General features: G+C 23.0%; 1 protein-coding gene across 1 annotated transcript in view; it reads left to right on the forward strand.

Moving 5' to 3' along the window:
- Positions 1 to 136: 136 nt before the first annotated feature.
- LOC122858316 (roundabout homolog 1-like) overlaps positions 137 to 27,628 on the forward strand; it is a 35,519-nt gene continuing 8,027 nt past the window's right edge. Inside the window, exon 1 of the mRNA XM_044161132.1 lies at positions 137 to 570. Coding sequence (XP_044017067.1) covers positions 519 to 570 — 52 coding nt within the window. The 5' untranslated portion in view covers positions 137 to 518. The remainder of the gene's footprint in view (positions 571 to 27,628) is intronic.

A 27,628-nucleotide genomic window follows, 5' to 3' on the forward strand; every position in this document is an offset into this window, starting at 1 on the left:
AATAAATATATATGTAATTTTTATTTATTTATATGATTGCGTTGGATCATGCGTGAAAGACCACAATGACTTTCAATCATCTGCGCAACATTAAATGCGCAGGTTTCCGTGTAAAAAGCCGGGGGCGCGATTTCTTCAGCCTCATCACGGGGATATACCGTTCGCGTCTTTCAGTTTGTATTAAACTTCACCTCATTTCGGTGGACTCACATACACCAATCGTGTAACACCTTCCAGGAATTATCCCCCCATACTGCAAATTTTATTTTTAATCAAAAATAAATTACGCAAAAAAAAAAATCTAAAAACATTTGTCTCATTGTGTTCTCCGTTTAATAAAAGTGATTTTTTAAATTCATTTTTGAAATTTTTTAAATTAAATAAAAAATTACAATAAGTGATTCAAATGAATTTTTGAACGGTGTTTTAAAAAGTGACTGATTATATTTTATTTAATTATAAAATAATAATAAATTTTTCAACTTTAAGTTTTTTTTTTTTTTGAGCAAATTTTAAACATGAAGACACTGAATATCGTGGTGCTTTTTGCACTTATTTCAACAGCACAAGGTAAGACTTGTCTTGAAGATAAAAATAAATTTTTTTTTTTTTTATTTTTTAACACTTGTTGCTTGAAAGAAGCAAGAGAATTTTTCTGCTCCGATTTAGCAAGCTGTTGAATATCATCAATAAAAATATTAAAAAAATTAATTTAAAAAAATATATTATGTATCTATTTAGTTGCTCAAGGGTCACAGTATATATTATGATGATAAATAAAAAATTTAAAATTTTTTTTTTATCTGTATTGGCTGGCTCATCGATCTCATTGAACTCGCGTTAGCTCAACAGTTTTTATGTGTATATACTCGAATGATCAACAGATTAGTTTATAAATATATATGTACTTTTATTTTTTTATTTTCTAATATTATTTTATAGTTGTCCATTATATCATCCAATCCAGAGAAATTAAGATATGTTTATGAAATATTTTTAATATACATGAGTTGGAATTTTAAGTCAAGTCAATGACCTGACCCGCTAATACTTTTGCTGATTTTATCAACGCAATTAAGTTTTAGTATATATAGTAACTATAACAAAACACGTGAGGCTTATAATTCATAGTTGAAGTAAGCACATTATTAAGTCACCATATATCTTATCAAATATATTACATGAAACATGATCAATCGACTAACTCTGCTGCCTTTTTTTATTTTTATTATTATATCGTAAATAGAATAGGGCGGTGCAGAAATAAAATTAATAAAAGTCAGAAAAATATTAAATTCTATTCACTGGCTATATAATTAATGACAAATAATTAATGAAAAAAAAATTTTAAAAAATAAAAATATTATTTTTCCGGTTTTACGATGATTCAATAAATTTATTTATAAACAAAAAAAAAAAAAAACAATGATGTCATTTGTGTAGTTTATAACTTTTAAAAAAATAATTTTTTTTTTATTTATAAAAATAAGTAAATAATAAATAAATATTTATTTATCCTGTTTATAAATTTGCAAATTATAAAAAATATAAAATCAATATTATCCTGATGACATAATGGAATTTTTTTCATGTTGATTTTGATTTTTTTTTCTTTTAAATAAAAACCACCCACGTTCGATAAAATAATAATGAAAAAAATCAAGTTTAGTGGTTTATATATAAAAGTATGACATTAAAAAACACGTAAAGACAAAAAAGAAGAAGAAATAAAAACACATTTTCTAGTAATCTTAAAAGATCAGCTGTGAAACGAGATTTTATTTTATTTTTTTTTTTTAGTTGAGATATAAAAGTTTTTTGGGTTTTTAAATAATTATATCGGTTATATTTTACACAAGACAAAAGGATCTTTAGCCAGTAGCTTGATAGTAGTATGTGAATGTTGAATTTTTTGCCGAGTAAAAATAAGATAAACGAAGGTAATGGATGGCCCAAGAATTCTTGTATGCGGAATCAACTATCAAGAGAAATATATACAGGGACCAGGTGGAGCGTGCTCAGTTTAAATGTACAATATAATATTCGATCGAGGGCGAGATTCAGGTATAGAAAAAATGGTTTTGTGTGTTATTTCTATAATAGTATATTTTTTCTCACTCACTTTTAAAATGAATTTTTATTATTTCATCCTCACTTTTGGACTACCGATATTATACGACTACCAATCGACAGATGGTAGACGAACAACAAAAAAAAAAAATAAAATATATCCAATATGAAAAACGAAACCAATGCAAAAGTAAAACCGCAAAGACCATTGGCCGAGCAAGAATATTCCAAACTCAAGTTATATTCGCTTGTTTGAATTTTTATATTTCAAGACTAACATCGTGGGGTGTCTGTCGATTCAACAGTGAAATCTACAAACTAAATCTTGAAGAATCTCACTACAATACTATACTCTGCACTCACAATAAAATAAAAAGGATATAAAATTTAAATCCGAATAATAATCTCTTTCTTAAATTCGTCTTGGATTTGGTCTGTTTTATTCCCTCAGGAATTGCGGAAAATTATTATTGCAATTTCATTCATTCAAAAAATTCATTCATTCATTTATTCATTCAGATATTTTTTTTTATATATTTGTCAATAACAAGTTTCGTCTGATTTTTATTTTATTTTTTTTTTTAAATTCCAATCCATTTACATCAAAAAAATTTCAAACTCAAGTTTTTTTTTATTTTTTCTTTAGTTTTATTATTATTTTTATATATAATTGCTATTTTTTTATTTTTCAATTGTTCTTATTGCCGAGGCAACAAGTTGCGTTTTACAAATGTTATTTTACTTTGAATTTTCATTTTTTTTTTTGATTGTGTTATTACTTTTAGGCTTCAATGAATATTATTAATTCATACAATAAATTTTTTTTCGAGTCAGTATATATAATCGGTTTAATCGGTATATAATCTCAATGAGCCATGACGACGTGTGAATTATATTTACTGAAATTATTTTCGGGGGCAATACGCAGTCTGTCGAGAATACCTATACAATTTGCCGGCTCGATGATCGGCGTAAATTACAACACGGTATATATTCAACCCAAATAAAATAAATAAATAAAAAAAGAAGGGATGATGCTTGTGATCAGCATAATTATCCTGATAAAAAAAAAATAAATATTCCATTGAAATAATAATAATACAAAAAAAAATAGAGTACACTGAATTCTTTAACCAAGAAATATTTTTAAATTAACAAAAAATTTATTAATATATTCTCATATAGAGTCTACAAATGAAAAAATATGTAGACGGAATTATTCAGTCTGTCTTTGATGTTGACATATAAATTATGTGTAAATTGTTTTTTTTTTTTTTTCGTCAATTTGAAGTGTTAATGAATCATGATTCAATTATTACATATTGTGTCATCAGTTTAGTCGGGTAAAAATATTTATGACGTTTGATTATGGGGACAGATTAGTCTTCAAATCCATCAGTGATTATTTGTTCAAAGGGGAAAGTCTAAAAAATAAATATACACGTTGCATAATTGACACATAAACTATATTTTAATATTTTTTTTTCATTTTAAATTTAAAACTTCAATTAAAACAAAAAGAAATATTTTTTAAAATCATAACTTGTTTTTTAAATTATTATTTATTTAATTTAAATTAAAAAAAAAAAAAAGTTATCTATATGTGTTATCTCTTGGATAGATAAATAGTTGGGTAATTTTTATCATAATAATTTTTTTGTGATAGTGTGTTATACACACAGGTATATATGAAAAAATATTTTATCATGCGTTAATTTTAAGTAAAGCGGAATGTTAAATTATATGTAGCACAGTCCACATGAGTTGCGTCATGATAAAAAATAATAATGTTTAATGTGTACGAGTGTGTACCTCGTTGTGCAGTTGGTAATTAAGCAATTGAGAGTTTATTGAGTCTTGGAATGAACACACGCGTTTATAAACTAAACCCGCATGAGAAAGATATTTTTTTTTATTTATATTAAATATATATATTTGTGTGTGAGTGTGTTGTATTATCCTACTTTTACATCGATATTTTATCTCTCGTCTTTTGTGAACACTGTTCATTTGCTTTTATCGGCTCAAAAAATTTTCCGAGTATAACAGCAGTTTTGTGGGAAATTTGGGAAATGAAAAATATTAATTGACATACCTGCATATTTTGCCCACACTGCTGACGACCGCCCTCGAAGAAATAAGATACTTTTTTTTTTTTTTTTAAATAGATTTTTGTCTATTACAATCTTTCTAAATACATTCAATTTTTTTTTCCTTTTTTTTTATTCATTCATTTTTGTGTCTGTGTAAAAAATATTTTTCATTGTAAATTTTTTTTGTATGTTTATTTTATTTATATTCAGATATATATATTTATTTATTGAAAATAGTATCAATTTTTTAAATAATGTTGATTGACTGGCCTGAGAATGATGATAAATTAAATATTTAATTTGTAATATTAGCTGGTAAAATAAAAGCTTAGTTTAGGATGAAAGTTTAGTAAGATTTGAAAATTAAAAATGATAATAATTTATAGAGGTCAATGAATCATTTCGACATTATTAATTTTAATAAAATTTTATAATATATTTTATATTATTTAACTTTTAATGTTTACCGAATATTTTTTTTTGCTAATTTACAATTTTATATGATAAAGAAAAAAAAAAATTGCGACAATTATTTTTTTCCTGTTTAAATTTATCAATACTAAATAAATAATTTTTATATTTATTTATAATAACGGGTCATCAAGAATAAACTGTGATAATGGAGACTTGGTCATTCGACTTTATAGTTGCACTAACATTATTAACATATTAATATATTTATTGAAATATCGACTGACATTATCGCAAATTGTAACTTGGCTAATCTTTTCGTAATATTAATCTGGGATTTTTTTACTCAATTTGTCAGATAATTATAATTACGTCAAATGACATAATATTATTCAAAAAATTTACATTTAATTTTAGATTAATATTTTATTTATCATTATAAAAAAATATATATTTATTAGAAATTTTTAAATAAATTTATCGCACGAAAAATATCATATAAAAATAAAAATACGAATAAAAAAAAAAAAAATCGTAATAATATTGACGATAAAAGTTCTTTCATCTTTTTAAAAAATAACATAAAAATTAAACGTTAAAATTCCAATGCGATTCGAGACGATATTACGCGCGTTTATATTCGAAATGTCGTGTGTTTGTGCCTCATGCAAGATCAACATGAAAAAAAAAAAAAAAATAGCTGCTCTGAATTTTTATTTAGGCCACAGTCTCAAAGAGTATATATAAAAGTATGCACATCATAAAAAATAAAAAAAATCAAAGCTGTATTATGACTCAAAAAAATGTTTTTTTTTTTTCTTTCTTCATCGTGACCAAAATGAATTTCTCAATTTTCAATATTCAAATGGCTTAAATTTCCAAGTAAGTTTCGTGACTTTATAACACAAACAGAACAATCCAAACGAGAGAGAGGAAAAAAAAAATTTAATAGAATAATAAAAAATAACAATATATTATATAAGTAAAAATAAATAAACAATTTCAATGTGCTTCATTGAAAATGGAAAAAAAATAAAAATAACTTGAAAAATGAGTCAGACGTCATCATAAATCATCAAACAAATTTTAACAACAATTTTTTTTTTTACTTAATTAATTGTTGGGTTTATTTTTTATAATTCAACCTTGGAGACATTTAATTTTTTTATTTTTTATTTACATTAATTTTAAAGTTGTTGATAAATGAGTTATTTATTGACTTGATTGAATGTCAGCATTCATCGTTTGATAATTATAGTTGAAATCAATATTGCGTGTGTCATTTCGATAATTTTTTTTTTTTTTTTGTTAATAAAACCGTCAAGGAAAACGACAGTTTGGATTTAAAAAAATACTATATATGCATATTGTTTAATTAATAGATTTAAAAAATGGCATAGATATACTTTTCATTGACTTGACAATCACGTGACAATTTACATGATAATAATTGACAGGTTAAAATAATGTATTTAATTTAATTTAATGTGTGTCTTTATAATTTTTTTTTTCGTTGATATTAAATACTTGTTGGAAAAAAATTAATTAGTAATGATTATTTATGCATTTTTTATTCTAATTTGATTTTACAATTATTTGACAGATGTCATTTACTCGATGCAATACAGCAGATGGTCTAAAAAATAATACCCACATTTATATAAAAATTCATCTGCTTGGTAACGAGAAGTCACTTTGATTTTTTTTTTTTTTTTGTTTAAATATTTTTTTTTTTTTTTATTAACATTATTTTCTATGACTTGATGATATTAGGTGCCGCCCACAAACCATATGCCTCTAAATAAATCGCATTTATTTAATAAAAAAAAATATCATAATAATATTTGTTAGGGGCGTTTTTTGATTGTAATATTATCAATATTTTCATTTGACTTTTCATCGTATTTTTTATATTTTTGTCTTTTTTAATCGCTGTATTTATTGCCGGAAATATATTTTCATTCACATATGAAATAACGTTAAATAAATAAATAATGTAAAACTTGAAAAATATACGTAAACACTTTTAACTTGACGGGAAGTTTTTTTTTTTTTTCGAAAGGGAAAGGAAGATTAGCCTTTTTTTATTATTTCTTTGTGAGAAAAAAAAAAGATTGTATAAGAAAAGTTAGTGAACGTGGAGTTGAATAAAAAAAATATATATACTTTTATAAAAGAAAATAAATGCAGGTGACCCAGAGACCTTTCCCCACAATTGTTGAAATTCAAACTAATAATTTATCAAATCAAATTGGTAATTTTATTTCAGCAAAAAAAGTATAAAAAATAAAAATTATAGATCACTGCTCGAATTGAAAGAAAAAAAAAGTTGAAATATTGATTTTCAATCACTCTTACTTATTTATTTATTTGTTAAAAAATATATAGAAAAATAGCTTTTTTTTTTTTTTTACTATCATAGAAATAAAACATTCTAGTAATTTTATATTTATAGTTGTGTAATAATTTTTTTTTTCCAAATTAACAATTAGCCTCGGTAGTATTAAATTTCATTCATTCAAAGTACTCCAATTTTTTTATTTTGTTTTAAAATTTCTTTATGTTTAGAAAATATTTTTTTTTTGTTTAGATTTTTTTTTTCTGTTTGGATTTTTTTAAATATAAAAATCTTTTATGTTTATAAACAATGTGGAGTAATATGTAAGCACATTGATATATATTCACATAATAAAAAAAAAAAAAAAAATCATTAGAAGAGAGTAAATGTTGTACGGTTGAAAAGCCCCCTGAAAATTTAACACAAAGCCCAGCCCTGTAAATGATGCAGATTCATTTGGGTTTGTACATTTAACGACTCGTGCCTTGGACGTTCTTTCACTCATTTACCGCATGTACATGTTTTATTTTCTCAAACAAGATGTATATATAATAAATATAATATATTAAAAATATATAAGGCCTTTTACTTTCTTGTGGAAACATTGATGTACGCATGCACTTATTATCTCACTGCACACTTGAGAAAAAGAGAGAGAAACCATGGCTCATTCGAAAAGTCGGTTAAACAGTCTGTAAGAAATATGATGAAATACCTCATGTTACATTCCATCCTCTCATGTGGGATGTATGATCAATTTAATCTCTCTTTCATTCACAAATTATTTTACATATCAGACACAACACAGACTTCTTCTCTTAAACGAAGCTTTTTTTTCTATTTCCTTTACAAAAAAAAATTAGATGGTTTTATTAAATTAATATTTAATCAAGCTGGGTGGTCGATCTTATTTTTCATTTAATTTTTACAACCATCATTTATTGGCTTTGCTGTTAGTATATTTTAAAATTCGTTGACGAAAAAAAAAACGACATATCTCTTTTTAAAATCAACTTGATGAATTAATTTTTTGCTTGATGGAATATTGTTTTAGTATTATCGATTATTATAGAATATTCAATTAAAATTCTGTACACATTTTAATTGGATAATTAAAAAAAAAAAAAACAATATACAAATTTAATTTTTTGAATTTTGAATGAATGAATTTATTTGCAAATTTTATGGAAATGAAACATTATTATTTACCCTTGACATGAGTATTTCTAGGGGTCATCATTGTATATAATATTTTTTATTATTATCTTAATATTTTATTTGCGCATTAATGACCTCAATTTGCAATCAAATTGTTGAATTGTATACACTGTATTTAACTATAGAAACGTCATTAATATTCCAATTAAAAATCTTATGAAATATAATTATTGATATATCGATTTTAAAAATATCAATAATCAATTTTTCTATGCAGATAAAATCAAAATTATAAGAAATGATTATAACTATTTTATAACTCTATAATGTTAAATATTTATAATTTAAACTAGTTTCTATTTGATAGTTTAAATACATGCATATATAAAAACTAGTATTTTTATTTTTATCTTTATTTATTTTTTTATCATCGTCAACAATGTTTACTTGAGCATATATCTACACAGTAATTTTACGTGTATATTATCATTGATACCAATCACTCATGGCCTCCGGTCCTCATGATAATATATAAATGCAAAATAAAACCAAGCAAGATATAAACTTTCAAATACGTCTATAAACTAAATATCATTTCAAATCGTGATCATGATTTATTCTCATTGAATTAAATTGACGGCTATATACAATATGACACACTGTATTATTATCAAAACAAAATATACGTTATAATGTCAATTTTTTATGATGCACTTTTAACAACGTACGTGATAAATAAATATTATATCAAATGAATAAATAAAATAAAAAAAACACTTTACTTAATATTTATTTATTTGATAAATAAATATATATATAAAAATCATTTAAAAATCATTCAACTCATGTAGATAATAAAAACGAAATAGATATTAGTTTTTGATACATAGTTATATACATTTGAGGCCAAAGTCTTGAGGGTAAAAATTTACTCAGTCATCCAATAAACCGTTATTTTGCTTCTCAATCACATGTTTCTATTTTGACATATATTCATTGGGTTTTATATATATAGTTTATTTTTATGGGTACATGACATGACACACATACACAGATTTATAATATATATGACAAGACATAAGACAAGATATATACATATTTGAAAAACATTGTAATATTGTCACACACGTTTTAATATTGCCTCAGATTTTATCACAATTATGTTGCTACATGAAAAAAATACTTGATCATATATGACCTTCGATTGTTCAATCAGTATTGATCATAACGTTAACACGATGGTATTTATCTTGCGATATTTATCTATTGATAAATATATTTTAAAATTTATATAAAAAATAAAATATATTTTTATTTTATTTGCTGGCAATCAGTTAACTATTTATCCGCATTGACCACCAATGACCTCATCGTTTAAAAATTTTTTCTACTTAGAAATTATTTTTTTATTTTTTTATTTCTTATATACTTATGTTTATTTAATTTACACTGGTAAATACAGCAAAGTTGAATTTAAGGGAATATAAAAAAAAAAGGGTGTAACCCTGGATACACGGGTATGTGTAATGGTTGAAAAAAAAAAAAAATGAATTTTTTTTCTTTTAAATTTTAACCGGAAACGCGAGGTCGAAAAAGCCGGGCCACATATGTTGGTTGTAACTCGATTATGACGTCATGGTTTTTTTAAATGCGATTCATCAACAAACTGCTCATTTTTTTTTTTTTTTTTTTGATAATTTATTTTTGTGGTTTTTATTTATTTATATTTATTCATCAAGGGTATTTTTACCCTGGTTAGGAATTTATTTATTTGACAGATATTTTTCTACTGTTTCCGTTATTATTTATACATTTACATTTAAACAATTTTTTTTAAAATATAAATTTAAGACTTTTCAAAGGTGTTAAATTAATTTTTATGTTGGACAATTATAAAATAATATTTAGCAATATTTTATACATAATTTTAATAATAATATGTTAAAAAATAAATTATGAAAATTAAAGTCATTGGACTATTGTTTAAAATATTTCGCAATGTCCATTATGAAACGCTTCGTTAAACTTCCGTTTAAAATTGCATCCTGATGATGAGACAACATATTCATTTATTTATTTATAAACATATATTATTGTTGACAATGAAATTAATTTTATTTAAACGTGGTGAAATAAAAACAATGCAACAATTAAAAATAAATAAAAAACATATATTTGTGGTGAGATCAATTGATGACTAATGACGCCGAAAGAAAAAAAAATCTCAATAATTATTGTCATATCAACAGTATCATATTTATATTTTATCACAATCAAAATGTCATTATCTTTTTTGAAATATATTTCTTGTTATTTCAAGTTATAATTATTATTATTTTTATCATTCAAGAAATTTAATTCATTTTGTTTGATTCATTTTTTTTTTCTTTTTACCTTCTGTATAAATAAATTGATTAAACAAAAATTCCAATGGTTCTAGATATTATAAATTTATATATATGTTTTTCTTTATTTTTTATAGTATGAATTTACAGTGATTATATTTTCAATACTTGGAAATTGTTGCGATAATACTAATGAATAAAATACAAGTGATAAAATTTTTTCAAGCATTATATAAAATTCTGGGTAAATAAAATTAAATAATACATCAGCAGTTTTGAATTTATAATATATTATAGTTAAATGAACATGTTGAGATATAATATTGCCAAAGTATTTGATGATGTCATGAAAAAAAAATTTTGCCAAGATGATCCAACTTCCAGACCTTTCAAAAAGAAAAGCAATAAAAAAATAAAATCTCGGCCTTGGGGGTTTTATATTATGTGAATAAAAAAAATATCTCGTAATAATTTTTGCCAACCCTTTTTGCCTTTTTTCTCACACCAAACTGGTGATTAATAATCGCCACCTTAACCTGTTCCTTGGACGTCTGGAAGACAACAAAAAAAAACTGATAAAATAAAAAATATATGTATTTTTCAATAATTTAATAAAATTAAAAAAAACAATTTCAACACTATGATTAATTATTAGAATTTCAAGTTTTTTTTCTTTCGAATAAAATTGATGTATGTTTGAAATTAAGTAATAATTTTTTTTTATAATACAATTTAATTAAAAAGGTCAATTTGTGTCTAGAGAAATGATTTGTATATAAACTCGTTGATAATATCATATATAAATATTTATATATTGTCATTGTCTAGTTAATTGAGTAAATTTAAATTTCGCTTTCATCGGAGATATATAAATTGTCTTTTATTTTTTTTTTATTATATATTATATTAGTCATAGAAAAAAATACATTGATCGAAATAAAATTGAACATAAATCTAATTGAGCGTATGATTAATCAAAAGTAATTCATTGCAATGTTTTTTTTCTTTTAAATTGAAAAAAAATATATATATTATTTGTAGAGCATATATAGTAGAACGTTTGAAAATAATCCATCTTTTCTGTTATCTTTTCTAGGACGGAAATAACAGTCCCCCTGCCTCCCCCTTTCTATATAATCGAGATAAGGCATTATTGATTTTTTATTTATATCTCGTCTTTTTTTTTTATAATTTTTTTTTTTTTTTTAATTCAACAAAGCAAAGTATATCATCAAGTATGTAATACACATTCATTGATAAATTTATGAATGAATGATAATCATTTGTCTTGTAATTCAAAATGAAAAAAAAAAAAAACAATATAATTATGAGTGTTCAATTTTATGCTCATATTAATTATCAATTTATTATTTCAAGAGGTAAAAAAATATTTAAATTACTTGAAGATGAGTTTTAATGACACTTCAATAAATATTGTTGAACGTAAATAGCACAATTATACTCACTTGATCTTGACTTGATAAAAAAAGGAAGAGAAAAAATTATAATTGTATAAAAAAATAGAAAAATAAATAATGCGGATTCAACGGAAGCCACTTGAGCAAAAAAAATTAAATTAAATTTAAATGACAATTCTACCAAGGACTCTCCATGTGTAACAGATAACAAAAATAATTTAAAAAAAAAATGATAAATATGGATTTTTAACTTGTGATGGTTTTGCACGTTGGATATAATATTTTATAAATTATCTTTTTCTTTTTGTTTGTTTTTATGCTGGTGATTTGAAATATATCAAAAAAAAAAAAAAAATTTAATGAATAATTTTATTTGATGAATTTTGACCCTTGTTTAAAAATGACAGACGTATAAAAGCCAATTTGATGATAAATATTTAATTTTTTTTAATTAATCAAGAGATCAAAATAATGATACTGCCAAAAGTAAATTTTTTTTTTTATTTTTCATTAATTACCTTCTGTTTTGAATATATTATTTATTATTAATAAATTAATAAATCATAATAAAATAATTTACAAAAAAAATCATAAAATATCTAACACTTGTTGAGTTTAAAAATATTATTTATAATTTTTTTTTTTAATTTTTAATACCATCAGCAAATATGTACTTGAAGTTGCTTACGTAATAAATTCCATTCTCACATAATTTTCATTTGACAAAATAAAAAAAAAATTAACACTGTGTGTAAAAAAATAATAAATTAATTATGAATAAATTGTTGAAAATATGATGAATTGCAATTTTAAATTATAAAATACCTCAAAGAATAAAATTTAAATTTATCATAAATATTCATTTGAAAAAAAAAATTTATTTACAAGTCAAATTTTTGAAAAATAAAAATATTAATAATAATAATACAGTAGATAATTGATATCTTTAGGCATCATTAAAAGTTTTAATAAAAAAAATTTTAAGTTGGTTTTTCCTGATGGACCACTTGAGAATTTATTGGAACATGTGATCGTTAGTTGCGATAGGGTCAATTTGATGCCCGCATTAATAACTGTGGTGCTAAATCTCACACAAATATATAAGCTTGTTTTTTTATATTTAATTTTTTTTAATTCTTGAATTATTATATTCTTTTATTTTTTCATAATTGTCATCATCATCATATGTTTATTCAAGGATATGTAAACTAAACCTTGACACATCATTTCCTCTTTTACTATTATTTTTTTTATTATTACCATTATTATTTGACGTACTTTCTTTATTTTTAAAACTTGATCTACTTAATACATTTGAACATTTTTTTAGTAAACATTACGTTATCGATATGCCAGTTATGATAACATACATTTATTTTTTCTTTTATACCTTTAAAAATAAATAAATATAAACTGTTTTAAGTCTATCAGTCAATCAATTTTTGTTATTATATATTTTATTGAATAACACTTGGCAATTGCATCGTGTAAAAAAACTATCAAATATATTTATACTTTTATTTTCATAAATACAAGTATTATGAAATTTAAAAACATTTCGGTATTTTTTAAATTTTTATATTAAAAAATCCCCATTAGTGAAAAAATTGAAAATAAAATAACTCAATTTTGTTGAACAATATATTAAATAAAATATTTTATTATAAATTTTATTATCCGTATTAAAAATTGAAACTTTAATGTATTAATTAAAAATTATTATTTAAAAATCAGAAAACATTGATGGATATTTAAACTGAGTAAATTTCGCTCCAAAAGGTTTTAACCAGTGAAATTTCATGATATTTTGAGTTCAAGGTTGATGAATTTTAAATGAAATTTAAATACCGTGAATGAAAGTGAATGCATATACTTGACATGATAATAATAATAGTAAAATTATTTTTTTTTTACATTAAATTAATACTTAACAAAAATAAAAAATAAGTGTAAAAAAAAAAAAAAAGGTGTGTTCATGGTTCAAGGTTTAACCAATAAGTTATTATTATTATTATATTTTAATAATGGTGAGACGTCTTTTGCATTTATATATTCGCGTTGTGGTTTATTCAGCAACATGATTTTTTGACTCGCGGCAACACAGCCTCTTACTCGTCGTTGCTCGTCGTCATATAGGTATACACTCAGTACATTCGTCTGGCGGAGTTGCCAAGTAAAGCAGATGTAGAATAAAAAAATAAAGAAAATATTTAAAAAAAAAAAAATCAAGAAAGAGAAGAAGAAGAAGAAGAGTTAAACCGCAATGCATACGACACCGAGTTGAATAAAAGCTCAAGAAACACTAACGAAAAAAAAAATCAAATTGAATTTTAAAATTAAAAAAAAAAACATGAAAAACGAACAACACAGTATATATAATGATAAACAAAAAATTCATTGAATACTTTTGCAAATTGTTTTTGCACACACAATGTCACATAAAAATTCATTAGTCCAAGGTAAATATTTCTGAGATTAAAACACGTAACATACCCATTGTATGTTCCAACAATTGAATAAATCAATAAAATTTTCTCTTCAACTTCAAGTAAGAAAACCGTTTTCTTTTTTTGTTCTCCTTACAATTAGTATAGCCCCTATTGAATATACTATTGCAATAAATAATATTTTAACATTAACTTTCATTTTTATTTTGTTTTAAAAATATATACTTATAAACAAAAGTATTTTTATATTTTACATTTTTGAGTTATGATTTTTTTCATACTGCGTTTATTTAAAAATAACAAGAAAAAAAAATTGTATAATTTGATGATTAAAATAATGAAGAAATATGTCCTTGAGTATATTATTTCTTTATTAAATTTTTGATATTTTTTTTTTTGTTATTTATTTTTCATCTATTTGATCAAGGAAATAAGCGCGATGGCAGGTGCCACACACGCGGAGGCGTATTATGTCCCCTTTTGGTATGTACAAGGTGCTTAACTTGAGATTATACACAATATAAATTTACTTGCGTATATCTCATCTCTTGTCTCACAGAATAAACACACATATAGTCAACTCTTGTAAGGAAAAAAACAATTTTAAAATCCTCAAAGTAGACATACTTATACAGATAAATATATTTTAATTCTAAATAAAATTTTTAAATATTAAATATGACGATTTAAATAACTGGGCTTTGAAAAATGTATATGCAATTTAATACGAGTAACTGAGTCGCGTATATATGATATTACTCTTAATATAAATAGTCTTGTGTCTCCAATTTATTTTTATTTTATTTTTTTTTTTTTTTCAAGACTTGACACATTCTTTTATTTAATTATCAACTTTCACAAACTTTATTTTATAAATATATTTTTGCATTTATTTATTTAAACAAATATAATTTAATATTAAAAGAAAAAAAAAAAATCAATTAACTATCTATTTTAATTTAATATGTAATTATTTTTTGAAAAAAAAAATTTAATAAACCCTTTAAATATCGAAAGATTTAAAAGAGAAAATTTTTTTTTTTTTATTACAGTTTTAAGTCTTAAATTTACCTCAAACATGTTGTTATATATATTTTTTTTTCCATATATACTTTTGGCTGTTCAACACTACCAATTACAATTTATTTTATTTTACCACGATGGTGGTCTAAATATTTATTTTTTATTATCGACTAAACAACATTTTAAAAAATTTTATTTTCATATTTATCACTCTAATAGTGTAAAACACAGGTAAAAGAAAAAAAAATGAAATAAAAAAATAATTCATTGGCTTCCGTCTAGAATATATTCTCGTGGTTTTCATCATGCTTCTGAGAAAGTCTATAAATAAAAGGGCGCGGCATAAAAACACATTGGTAGCAAAAGGCACAAGACAAAATTATCATTATCGTCATTATCATCATCAACATTATATTAGTTTTGTCTATATATCGAAATACATGCCAACACATTGACAATCATCGATGATCAAAATATATATATGAATGATACACACATGTGTTTTAAAGGTTTTTATTACTCGATTGTGTCTGTATATACAGAAATAAATTAATTAAACAACTAAAAATAAAACAGACACACTTTCTGCTATACTAACTATGAACATTTATAAACACATATATAATTATGTCAATCATTAAAATAATTACAGACAATAATCATTATCAAAATTGATTTAAATAATAGGAGTGGTTAATCATTATTTACTCTCATAAATATTCATCTAAAAAAAAAAAAAAATAATGCTTCGTATTGTTAAATTATTTATTACGCTTTAAATTGAAGGATACTTTTATATCAAAAATTAAATAAAAAAAAATTTTGGGAAACAATGAGACTCAGTCAATCGAAAATAAAATATTTTTTTTTTTTTTTAAATTCTTTACACAGTGATATATTTAAAAAAAAATATATATATGAAGACTCGTTTGTGTGAAAGATCGCGAGCATTTGAGTCGTTGAATTTATATCTTCTTAGCAATGTCGCATTGTGTAAACTTTGTGGCCCTTATGCTTACATACCTCCCCTTTATATCAACGTACTTTTTTATTTCCGTTTTTTCTTGTAAGATAATAAAAATATACAACATTGTCACGTTGAGATTTGAAAGAGTTGATATGGTTTCACATGAAATTTTTAATCAAGATATATGTGAGTAAATATTTTTACAAATTTGTACAGATAAAATAAATACTTATGTTAAAATTCAAATTAATATAATATTTAAAAATAGTAAAGTTTATATATATATATGACCTAGATAAAATAATTTGACTTATTTTAATTTTAAAAAAAAAATAATAAAGACTAAAAAAATTTCATTTCAATAATTTAATACAGCTTCTATTTTTTTCCTCAAAAATTATCATTTGGATATATATGTTTTAAATCATTGAATGATGCTGATTTTAATTTAAATAAAAATTTTTTATGTCAATTATTTAAGTAGAACATTTTTTATTTCTTCACTCTTGAAAAGCATCTTGCTCGTTTGCCTTTTGTAAAATAAAAGCATACGATTTATAGTTAAAAAGAAAAAAGTAATTTGCGTTTAATTAGTATTAAGTACCAGTTAAATTACAACCAAACAGATAGTCTCTTTGTTTTAATAATTAAATATATTTATTTAGTTTCTTTGATTATACGCCGGCAAATTGACAGAATATTCAAAAAATAAATTTATCTATTATTATTATTAATAATAATAACAAAATTTTTATTAGTATATACACAGATAAATCAGTTTTTTAATCAAAACTGATTTCTATCAGATAAAAAATATGATGTTTAATTTTTTTAATCTATATAAAATATAAAACCCACATTTCCTGAGACCTGAGTCATATAAAAAAGTGAAATACAAATACAAATATATATCTTTACAAAGAAAACGAAAAGTAATATTTAAATATAATCAAAATTATTTAGTCATTTATATTACTTTTTAAAAAATTACATTAACTTGACTTTAAAAATTTACTAAATAAACTACGCAAAAAAAAAAATATTTCAACAGTAAAAAAAAAAAGTATACATAAATAAAAATTAATGTGAATGCTTTCAATTCTCAATTCACATTTGCATGATAATCATTTCTAATGCATCTATTGATCATGCAACATACTGATGATAATTTATCTGACAAAAATAATACACTGACTCATAATCATAGTAATTTTTCATACAATCGTCTCTTAGCTAATACATTTATATATTTATTACAAGTAGTAAAACATTATCTATCAAATATATATATAAATTTTATACTTGGATATGTAATACAATTTTATAATTGACTAATGCACATTTATACATTTGAATTGTGTATATTATATATGAACACATACCAATCATCAAAAGTCTCAGGAACGCACTCACAAGTTTTTATATAGCATCGAAGAAGAAGAAGAAGAAGAAGAAAATGACGATTAAAAATTTAAGAAACAAAATTAAAAAAATAAAATTAGTAAAAGAGAGATGAAATGACTTGGACCATGTGTTTGTTGAGTCTGTTGCTGAGGCTGTACATGTTGAAAAAAAAAAAAAAATAACATGAATTTTATTAATGAAACCATGAATACAAGGTTGCCATGTTTCAAGTGCAGAAATTTTTTTTTTTTTTCTCAAAAATATATTTAAACTTTTGAGTCAAATTTATTTAGCAAATGTTAATATTTAATTTAAAGCACAATGCAAGAGTTAAAAAAAAAAAAAACATAGAAGAAAGTGAATATATATTTTTTGATGCTGCGTCATCAACCCTAAAATGCGCAAGTCAACCGCAAACTTATCTTTATGACTGTTGATGGTTTGCAGTGAAAAATATAAATATATATACGCTATATTTTCCCCTTTTTATTATTATCATTATGTTGATATATCCAGTGGTATTTGATCTCTGGAATACGCAGTATCATCCAACAAAATACTCCACTCAACAACTTAACCCCAACATTTTTTTTTATTGTAATATATTTTGTCGTTTTACTAACAGAAAAATTTTATGAAGAGTTTTACACAAATTCCAAACTTGTAGAGGCTTATATTTTAAAAATAATATTTGATTTAAATAATAGAAAGAAATACTTTTATCAACTGGTTAATTAGTTTTCCATGTTGATAATATACTCAAAGAAATGCATTGTGAAGTAAAATTGGAAACGAGCAATATTTCTGTTTTAAGTGGTCCTTCTATATTGGACAATGATGAATTTTTTTTTAATCAGTAAACCAGTTTTTTACCATTTACACATGATATTTTTATTTGTTTCATTGAGTTGATAAATACTATGCATATGTGACTAGAAAAATATTCATAAAAATTATCTAAAAAATTTATTAAACATCACCTAAAAACCCGTTGACAGAGTGTTTTCGTTTACTCACGTGGCAAACTTAACTTTCAGCTTTTATTATTACTAAAAACCTCGGAATTTTAAAGAACGTGATTGAGTGCCTTTCACGAGGGTTGTTAGAACCTTTAAAAAGAGTTTTTTATTATTATTTTTTTTAGACACCAATCTATTTTTTTTTACTCAATAATACAACACATGTTTTAGAGTAAAAAAAAAAAAAATTATATATCTATATAAAGCTTCAATAAAATTTATCGTAATATGAAAGAAAAAAAAAAAAAGTCGCATCTTCATGTGGACGTTAAAGATGGTATTAAAAATACAGCAATTTGAATAAAAAAATTTTTTATTTTACACAATTATTCGAGTGTTTATAACCAATATAATAATAATAATAATAAAATATTATATATAATTTGATGCAGCAAAATGTCTGGAGTTTATACAATTTTATTTTAGCATCAGTATTGGTAAATGCCAGATTGTTAGTGTGTGCCTTCCATTTGCAGATAAGAGTAGATCCGGCTTTGAATAAATTTGCATTCCAATGTATATATAATATATTTATAAATATTTTTATTTTATTTTGAGTTAGTTTTCAGTGGGCCGAAGACAGCAACTATTGTTGTGTTTTTTTTTCAAAAATAATAATATCTCATTGTAAATCCTTCAAAATATTTCGTGACTCTTGTTGGAAATTCCTAGAATGACATAGACATTCTTAATCCTTTATTTTAATTCTCTATATGATGGAATAAAATAAATATGTTAATGATGATTTATTAGAAATAATTTAAATAAAAAACGTTTTGATTGAAAAAAAAATTAATTGGCACGTGCGATTTGAAAGAAAAATAAAAAATTCATCAATGATTGACATGATCATTGAAGAATAATTTATTAAAATGTGTCGAAATACTAAATCACTAAAAGGGATTATAGATTTTATATCTATAATAATCTATTGTGAACATCAGGTACACAATAAAATTAAAAAAAATACACCTGTCCAAAGATTTTAGAGGGCTCTTTCATCTTTATATATTTTTTTTTTTCTCTTAATTTTTTATTTCATCCATCTTGATGTATTTCATGGTCACCTGGTTTGGAGACCCTTGTTACTTCCTTTGTCCCTGGAACCATCCTATACGCTTTTTTTTTTCAAAGAAATATAATTTTAATTCGATGTTTATGGTTATTTATTGATATATTATTTTATTTTGCAATTTATTTAATCAAAATGTGAAAATTTCGAAATTTATATCATCGAGAGAGAATCAGGATGAGGATAATTATTTAAATTTACATTTGTTCAAACTCGGTCAAAGCGGTATATCTACTTTTTTTTTTTTTTTTATTTATAGAATGAGGTAATAAATTTTTTTATTCAAATGCATTTGTGCTACGTCAACAGTAGCTATCTAATTTTTTTGTTGAAAAATTAAACTATGATTTGTCGATAATAATATTTTACTAAAATAATTTTAATCTACAATACATTTAGAATGAAAAAAACATTAAAAAGCCAGTTGACAAATGAGCTCATTATTATTATTTTTTTATATTCAATTTGACGATTTCGGTAATTTTCTAAAGGTTACGTACCGGATACCGGATGTTACCTATGCCGGTACTTTATTTGGTAAAATGTTTCGCTAAAAATTTTACTAATGAATATTTATTTTTCATTTGTCTAATTTTTTTAAAATTAAATTGTTTTTTTTATTTCTTTGAATATTTCAAGTACCCATATGACGAATGATATATGTTGAACTTGTTGTTAATATTTTTTTTTGTTATTTATTTTTTACGATTATCAAGAATGTAATAAAAAAAATGATCATATTTCTTGGAAAGTCATAAAGCATCATTACGACTTTGCCACCATACACAAAGTTTTACGCTTTATAAACTTTTTTAAATTTGTTTAGAGTTATTTTATTCTTCATTTGTACTTGACATGGTTTACCCTTAACCACACAATATTTTTCCTTGTCCCTTTATTTTTTTTTAAAATTTTTTTTATAAATTTATTACCACAAGTCTTTGCTGTTTTATCTAAGATAAAAATTTTTCATCTTATTCTAGAACCATGAGTAGAATAAAATATAAAAATATAATTCTCATTCGATTTTATTTCTCTTTTTTCTATTTATCATAATCCACAGCAGTGACTCACAAATCCGTTGATTAATAATACCCATCAATTCAATTTTTTTTTCTAGTTAATTGCTCCATTGTGATTTTTCTCATTTTCTTTTTTAAATTTATTCATTTTATTTTAATTTAAATTCTATATTATTCTAGTGACTAATGAAAAATTACAACAATTTTTATTTAATTAAATAATAAAAAAATAATAATAATAATATATATATCCGATTACATTTAATAAGAAATGAAGAATTTATTTTTCTTTTTTTTTTTTATAATCATTTTATATTGTCAGTGAAAATTCTTGGTAAATTTTGTAATTTTAAGAATTATGCTGATTATATTCAGTGTTTAAAATTAAATATAATAAGAAAAATAAAAAAAAAAATATTAAAGCGGGAATATTTTTTTTGTACACGCACATGTCTGGACATTGAACTTATGGTGCATTCCATTGGAATGTTGAACTAAAAAAATTTGATTTTTTTTTAAAATAATTATATTTAAAATTTATTTGAATGAAAAGAGACAAGTAAAAAGACAGTAAAAAGAGGAAAAATATATATATATTTTACCAAATTTTACTTTATGTGGTTAAATAAAAAATGAAAAAAAAAAAAACAATTGTTCCAAGTGTCACGTTTGTCAAGGCAATCGTGAGTTGAATAATTAAGGGTTGGGAAGAACATAAGAAGGATGAGGTCGGGTGAAAACAAAGACCAAAGACAAGCATTTTATTTATATTTATTACATTTTATAAATATATTTTTTTTTTTATTAGTTGTTAAATTACTAGCCAGGGTGCGGTGTCTATTGGTATGAATTTTTTTTTAAGTCAACTCACGCAGTCATAACAATAATCTTGTTTTTATTATTTATTTTTATCTTTTTTTCATACGTGGGGTTGGTTTGCATTCTTATCATCATCATTAATTTTTTTTTTAATCATTTTTTTATTTTTACAACGTATATATTTTCTGGGTCATGGAAAATTATGTCATGCTTATATTCGTGTCAGACATACATACCTATATTCACTCGACAATTTCTTTATTTCATATATATTTTTTTTTCTTATTATTTGTGAAAATATTGTGCGGTATGTGTGACACATCGTGTATCAGATAACGGGAATTATTAATGACACATAAAATTGATAAATGTAATTAAAAAATATAAATATTAATAAATTGACTTTGATTTTATATAAATTGAAAATGATAAAATCATTGAAATTCATAAATTATATATTATCAATTCTTATGAATCATTATTTTTTTATTTATATTCTATTATTAGTTGTTATTAATTAATATATTTTTTAAAAACATTTATTATTGTGCTTTTAATTCAATTGGACTTTGCGTGTTGCCTTTTTATCTTTCTCAAAGTTGTAATGCTTTTAATTATATTTAAATATAAAAATCCAGCAAATAAATGTTGAAAATAATATAAAATTATATTCATTATTATTATTATACAAATATTGATGTTCTTTTATATTTTTAAATTTAGAACACACGTGTTTGGGTTGACAATTGAAATATAGATCACACAGATGAACATAACACCGATTTCATTTCAACACTTTTATTCGTGTCATTATTTAATTTTATGAATAGAAAAAAAAAATTAAACACTTGTATATTAATTTATATCAATAAATAATATTTGTTTTATGAAAATTAAATTGTAATTTTATATATGTTTATTGTGAAGAATATCGTGTTTTAAAATCGACATACTTCGTTGATAATCTGACATTAGAGTAAGGCATTGAATTCGATGAGACAACTTGTTTTGAATAAATTTACATTTAAATATATATGCAACAATATTCATTCGTTTATCCCCTTATTTTTTATGTATCTTTTTTATTTTCTAGTCTTGCTAAATTCCAGCACAATCTCCGGGATAAAATAACAATAATAAAATAATCACTTTAAAACAGTAGGAACATTATTTAATCATGCAAAAAAACAAAACAATAAATTGTTTATCAATGTGTTATTTTTAAATTTTTTCACGTCACAAGTGTTGGCGACAAACGTTCCATTTACATTATCATCCGGGGTCTAAGTGCACGCATTATTTACTGATGGGTCTTGCAACAAAATGAGATTCAAAAAAAGAATTTTTATATTTTCAAAAAGTAAAATATTATGGAAAATTTATTTTTTAATTATAGCTAGTGAATTTATTATTTATTTATTTTTTCATGTATATATAATTAATAAATTTTCAACTTAAATATTTATTTTATATATTTATAATATTTTTGTGATCAATAAACTAAATCATGTTAGTGAGTGTATGTGTGTGTTCTATTTTTGTCATACAACTCGAGGGTGCTCAAGTTAATATATATCTAAGATGGAAAGAAACAACGGCACGCGGCCTCTTGAACCCCCCCAATTCTATAGTGACTTCTATCATGAATCTAATAATAGATTGAAAGTGCTCTTGCTCTGTCGGCATATATGAAAAAGCCAAAAAAAAAAATATATCTTTACAAGACCTTCATACGATGATGAAAAATGTTGGTTTACGCCCAAATCATCATGCCCTATACACAAGAAAAAAAAAAATATATAAAATCAAAATCAAATGGGTTTTATATCGATTGGTAAAATATCAAGGCGTGTTATAAGTTCTAGACTTCTAGTAGCTGTACTTCTCAATCAAAAATAAAAAATTGACGACATCATAAAACATTTTTATGAACTTGTTGAAAAAATTTATACTCAAATAAAAATTATAAACAATTTTTATATTTTATATATAATATAAATTATTTATATGATAATTTTATACATTATAAATAATTAAAAAATAAATTTTCAATCAAATTTGGTTCCCCTTAATATTGTCGGGTGATCTTTTAGCCCTGATAGCCGTCAATTTGTCTCAGTCAAGGGAAAAACAATTGTCCATTCATCCATCCCACCGGATTCGATAATGATCGATTGTCTGCGTATTTCCGTATTCAAACAAAAAATATTAAAATAAAAAAAATGAGTCACGATTACTGTATGTATATAATATTTATATACAAGGGTATTAAAGACAAAAACTTGAAGGAACACAGAGAATTTACTCCAATAAAAAAAAAATCAAAAACTAAACAAAAAAATAAATAAATAAAGCAATTCCTTCTTCAAGATGATGATGATGATGACGATGATGATGATGATGGTAACATGGACCGTGTGAGAAGCGGTCGACGAACTCAACTTTATCTTCTTCTTTCGTGCAACAAAATGCAGACATGTTTGTAGTTGGAGCAAGTGAGAAGATAAAAAAAAAATATATATATAAAATGAAAGAGGCAAAACTAAAACGTGTAGGCAGCCGTTCCTTGGACATGGCGTATTTATATGTGCGCCTTTCGTGCACCCATGAAAAACCACGTATACATACACAAATAACTTGCATACACCATTCATGTATACACAAAATTGTACATGTTTCATTTGATTGTGTGCAGTATTTTATCGTAACTAGCTACAGTTTAAAATTGTAAAACGCGTGAATACAAAATTTCTTTTGTTCTTTTTAGAAAAATATTTGTTTTTTTTTTTTTTTAAATTAAATATAAAAAATTATATGTAGAAATATATTTTATTTTTTAAAACGTAAGAAAGAAAATAAATAAATTATATATGGGTTATCTAAACGACTTGAGAGTTTCGAAATATTTTATGCAAGTAATAAAAGCTTGAAGAAAAAAATAAAAAAAAATCAGATAATGTTATTGTTTTAAAAGTTTTTGGTAAAAGTAAAAAGAAATTAAATTGAAAATATAATTATTGAAGCAAATAGTTGAAAAAATGGATAATATTTATTTTATATTTTTGTGGGTTTGTTTGTAACTTGAATTATAATTTTATCGTGTATAGTCACTGTGATCAAACAAACACTTATGGGACTCACCTGTGGGTTTTGTGTTTTACGAGTCTTTATCTTTTTTTTTTATTTCTATTTTCTTCTGGTATTATCAGCTTGGCCACTGTATCTTCTTTTGTGGTTTTAGTGGTTTTTTAAAATTATTTTCTTAATCTCAAACTATATATATAATAGCACAGTTCACAGTTTATAATTTTTATTCAAATTTTCTTTCTATATTTATGATTTTTTTTTGAATTTCAAATAGTCAAAGAATTATAATATAATATATTTATTCAATTTTTTATTGAATTTCTGATGATATCTTATATATTAGACTCAAATTAACAGCCTTGATTTTATTTATTTATTTATTTTTGATGTTTTGCTTTATTCAATTTGTTCCTACTTGACGATAATATAAAAAAATATAACGTCATTATTTGAACAAAGCAAAATTATGAACATTTAATATTTAATATACAGTTAACATACTGATTATTTTTTAAATAAATTTAAACTTGCTAAAAAAATTTAGACTATGCATGGAAATTTTTTTATTTTTCAAAACGAAAATTACAAAAAAAATACACATAAATAAGTGAAGATATAAAAAAATTTATGTCAACATTTTATGATCTCACTGTTTTTACAGCTAAAAATAAAAATTATGATTTATCATCACTTTTTAAATTTAAAAATAATAAATTGATTTACATTATTCGTTTAACAGAAAAATATATGCAAAGTAGATTTAAAATTTTTTTCTTTCTTTTTATTGAGTGTTTTTTTTCGTAAATAATTTTTAAAACACCTACTGTTTTTTTTATTATGGATAAACAGTCTGTCAAAAAAGATCAAGTATTTGACTTTTTGAGTGTAAAAAAAAAATTCACTCAACGAGATATATTTACAAGTTTTGCGATGTAAAAAAAATGTATTAGAAAAAAAATATAACAAGATAAAAAATATTTCAAGCAACTAACCGGAAAATTGAAAAAAAAATAAACAAACTTGATAGTTTAACATACTGAAAAGGGCACTTCCTATTAATTCAATTAAAAATATAATAACTAAAGTTCGCAATGTCAATGTTTTTATTTATTTATTTTTTTTAATTCTAACGGATGTAAACAATTAACAACCGGAACAAGAGTGGTCAATTTACAACACACCTCCAACACAGGAAAAAGAAAAAAAAGAAAATTTTAAACACTACACATACTGTAACAAAATGATTAATAAAAAATTACATTTTAAAATTTAATGCTGATAAAAATTTGCAATCATACTTCGTCTGAAAAATTTAAAATATTATTTTTTTGGCACTGAAAAATTTAAATTCAAAATACAAATAAAAATATCTGACAATGTTAACAAGTTGTTGATTCATGTAAGTATGCAGTTTGTTGCATAACCGGAAGTGCAGTTGGTGTGTTGTTGAATTTAATATATTCACATAGCCATATACAATAATCAAACAAGTTACCAGCTAGAATCGTGAATTGATCAGCCAAAAAAAAAAAAAAAATCATCATCTTGCAAAAATATCAATACTGCATAGTCTCAGTCTCAAATCTTGTATATAAAAAATCAATTCTTGTTACTTCAATTCCATTTCATTGCTATTTCTATTTTATTTTATTCTAAAAAAAAAAAACAAAATAAATAGTTTTTAAAATTATATACATTTACGTCAAATCAACAAGTGTTGAATATAAAAAATTTTCAACTTTTATATTGTCAAATAAATATCCAAAAAAAAACATTAAAATTTAAAATACAATTTCATAATTTAAATTGAATCAAGAAAATATAAATTCATCATAAATAATTCGATAAAATAAAGTATAAATAATATAATTTCTCTAATTTAAATTGACGGAATAATTTTAAAAAATTTTAAACTCTCAATCAACACATTTATCATTAATTATTTAATTAACAAAACTTCAATGAATAAAATAATAATTTCTCTATATTTCCAAGTATCAAAAAAAAAAAAAAAGAAGCAAATTGTGTTTACAATTTTCCAGGTTTATAAACCTGATCATCGTTGCAATCAATTTTTCTATATTTTTCAATGCAATTCATACCAGTATAAGTTACATGTTTTCTCATCTTACCATATAAGTCAAAACCAGATTGTCAAACTGGTCAATTAATATATATATATTTTATTGTGTCTTTTAAATTCTCAGTGAGTGTATAAAGTCTCAGCAACTAAAAAAAATATATATCTGTTAAACTATTATTTTTCTAAAGAATTTAAAAAATCAAGTAAGATTCGTGATAATAGTGGTTTACAATATATTAAAAAAGAAAAAAAAAAAAACGAGAAATGTGGGTCAGAACCTCACCTACCTCTCTTGTTATCTATTTTTTTATTTTTTCCCTTTTTACTGCCCTCTTCTCTAGGCACTTTTTTTTAAATCATGATTTACAACTGAATTGTGTTTTATCTGTGTTTAAACGGAAGTAAAGCTTTTTCTGGGTTTTTTTTTTTTTTTACATTATCATCGTTCCATAACTGTGATCACGTCAAATAGTAAAGTTAACCCAGTGAATTTGTTTTTTTTTTTTTAAATACTAATTACATTGTAATTAAAAGAAGAAAAAAAAAAAAAAAGATAAAATTACTTGTTTGTTAAAAAGGAAATGAGTATATATATTTATATCTAACACATTGAATATAATTATTATCATAATGAATGAAGCACGTGTTGTGAAATTGTATGACTGTTAATGCTAGTGACCTTAAGTGAAGTGTTTTTTATAATCATTATTATAATGGATGATGTGTCACTGACATCATCGTTGATTTGTTAAGATAAAGCCTTGGTATCCTCAATATAATTATTTATTTATTCATTATTATTATTACAAATTATATTGATGCATCATCAACAAATCGATTGGATAATTGATC

Source organism: Aphidius gifuensis, linkage group LG5, assembly GCF_014905175.1.
Source record: "Aphidius gifuensis isolate YNYX2018 linkage group LG5, ASM1490517v1, whole genome shotgun sequence".
In the NCBI taxonomy this organism is placed as follows: Eukaryota; Metazoa; Arthropoda; class Insecta; order Hymenoptera; family Braconidae; genus Aphidius; species Aphidius gifuensis.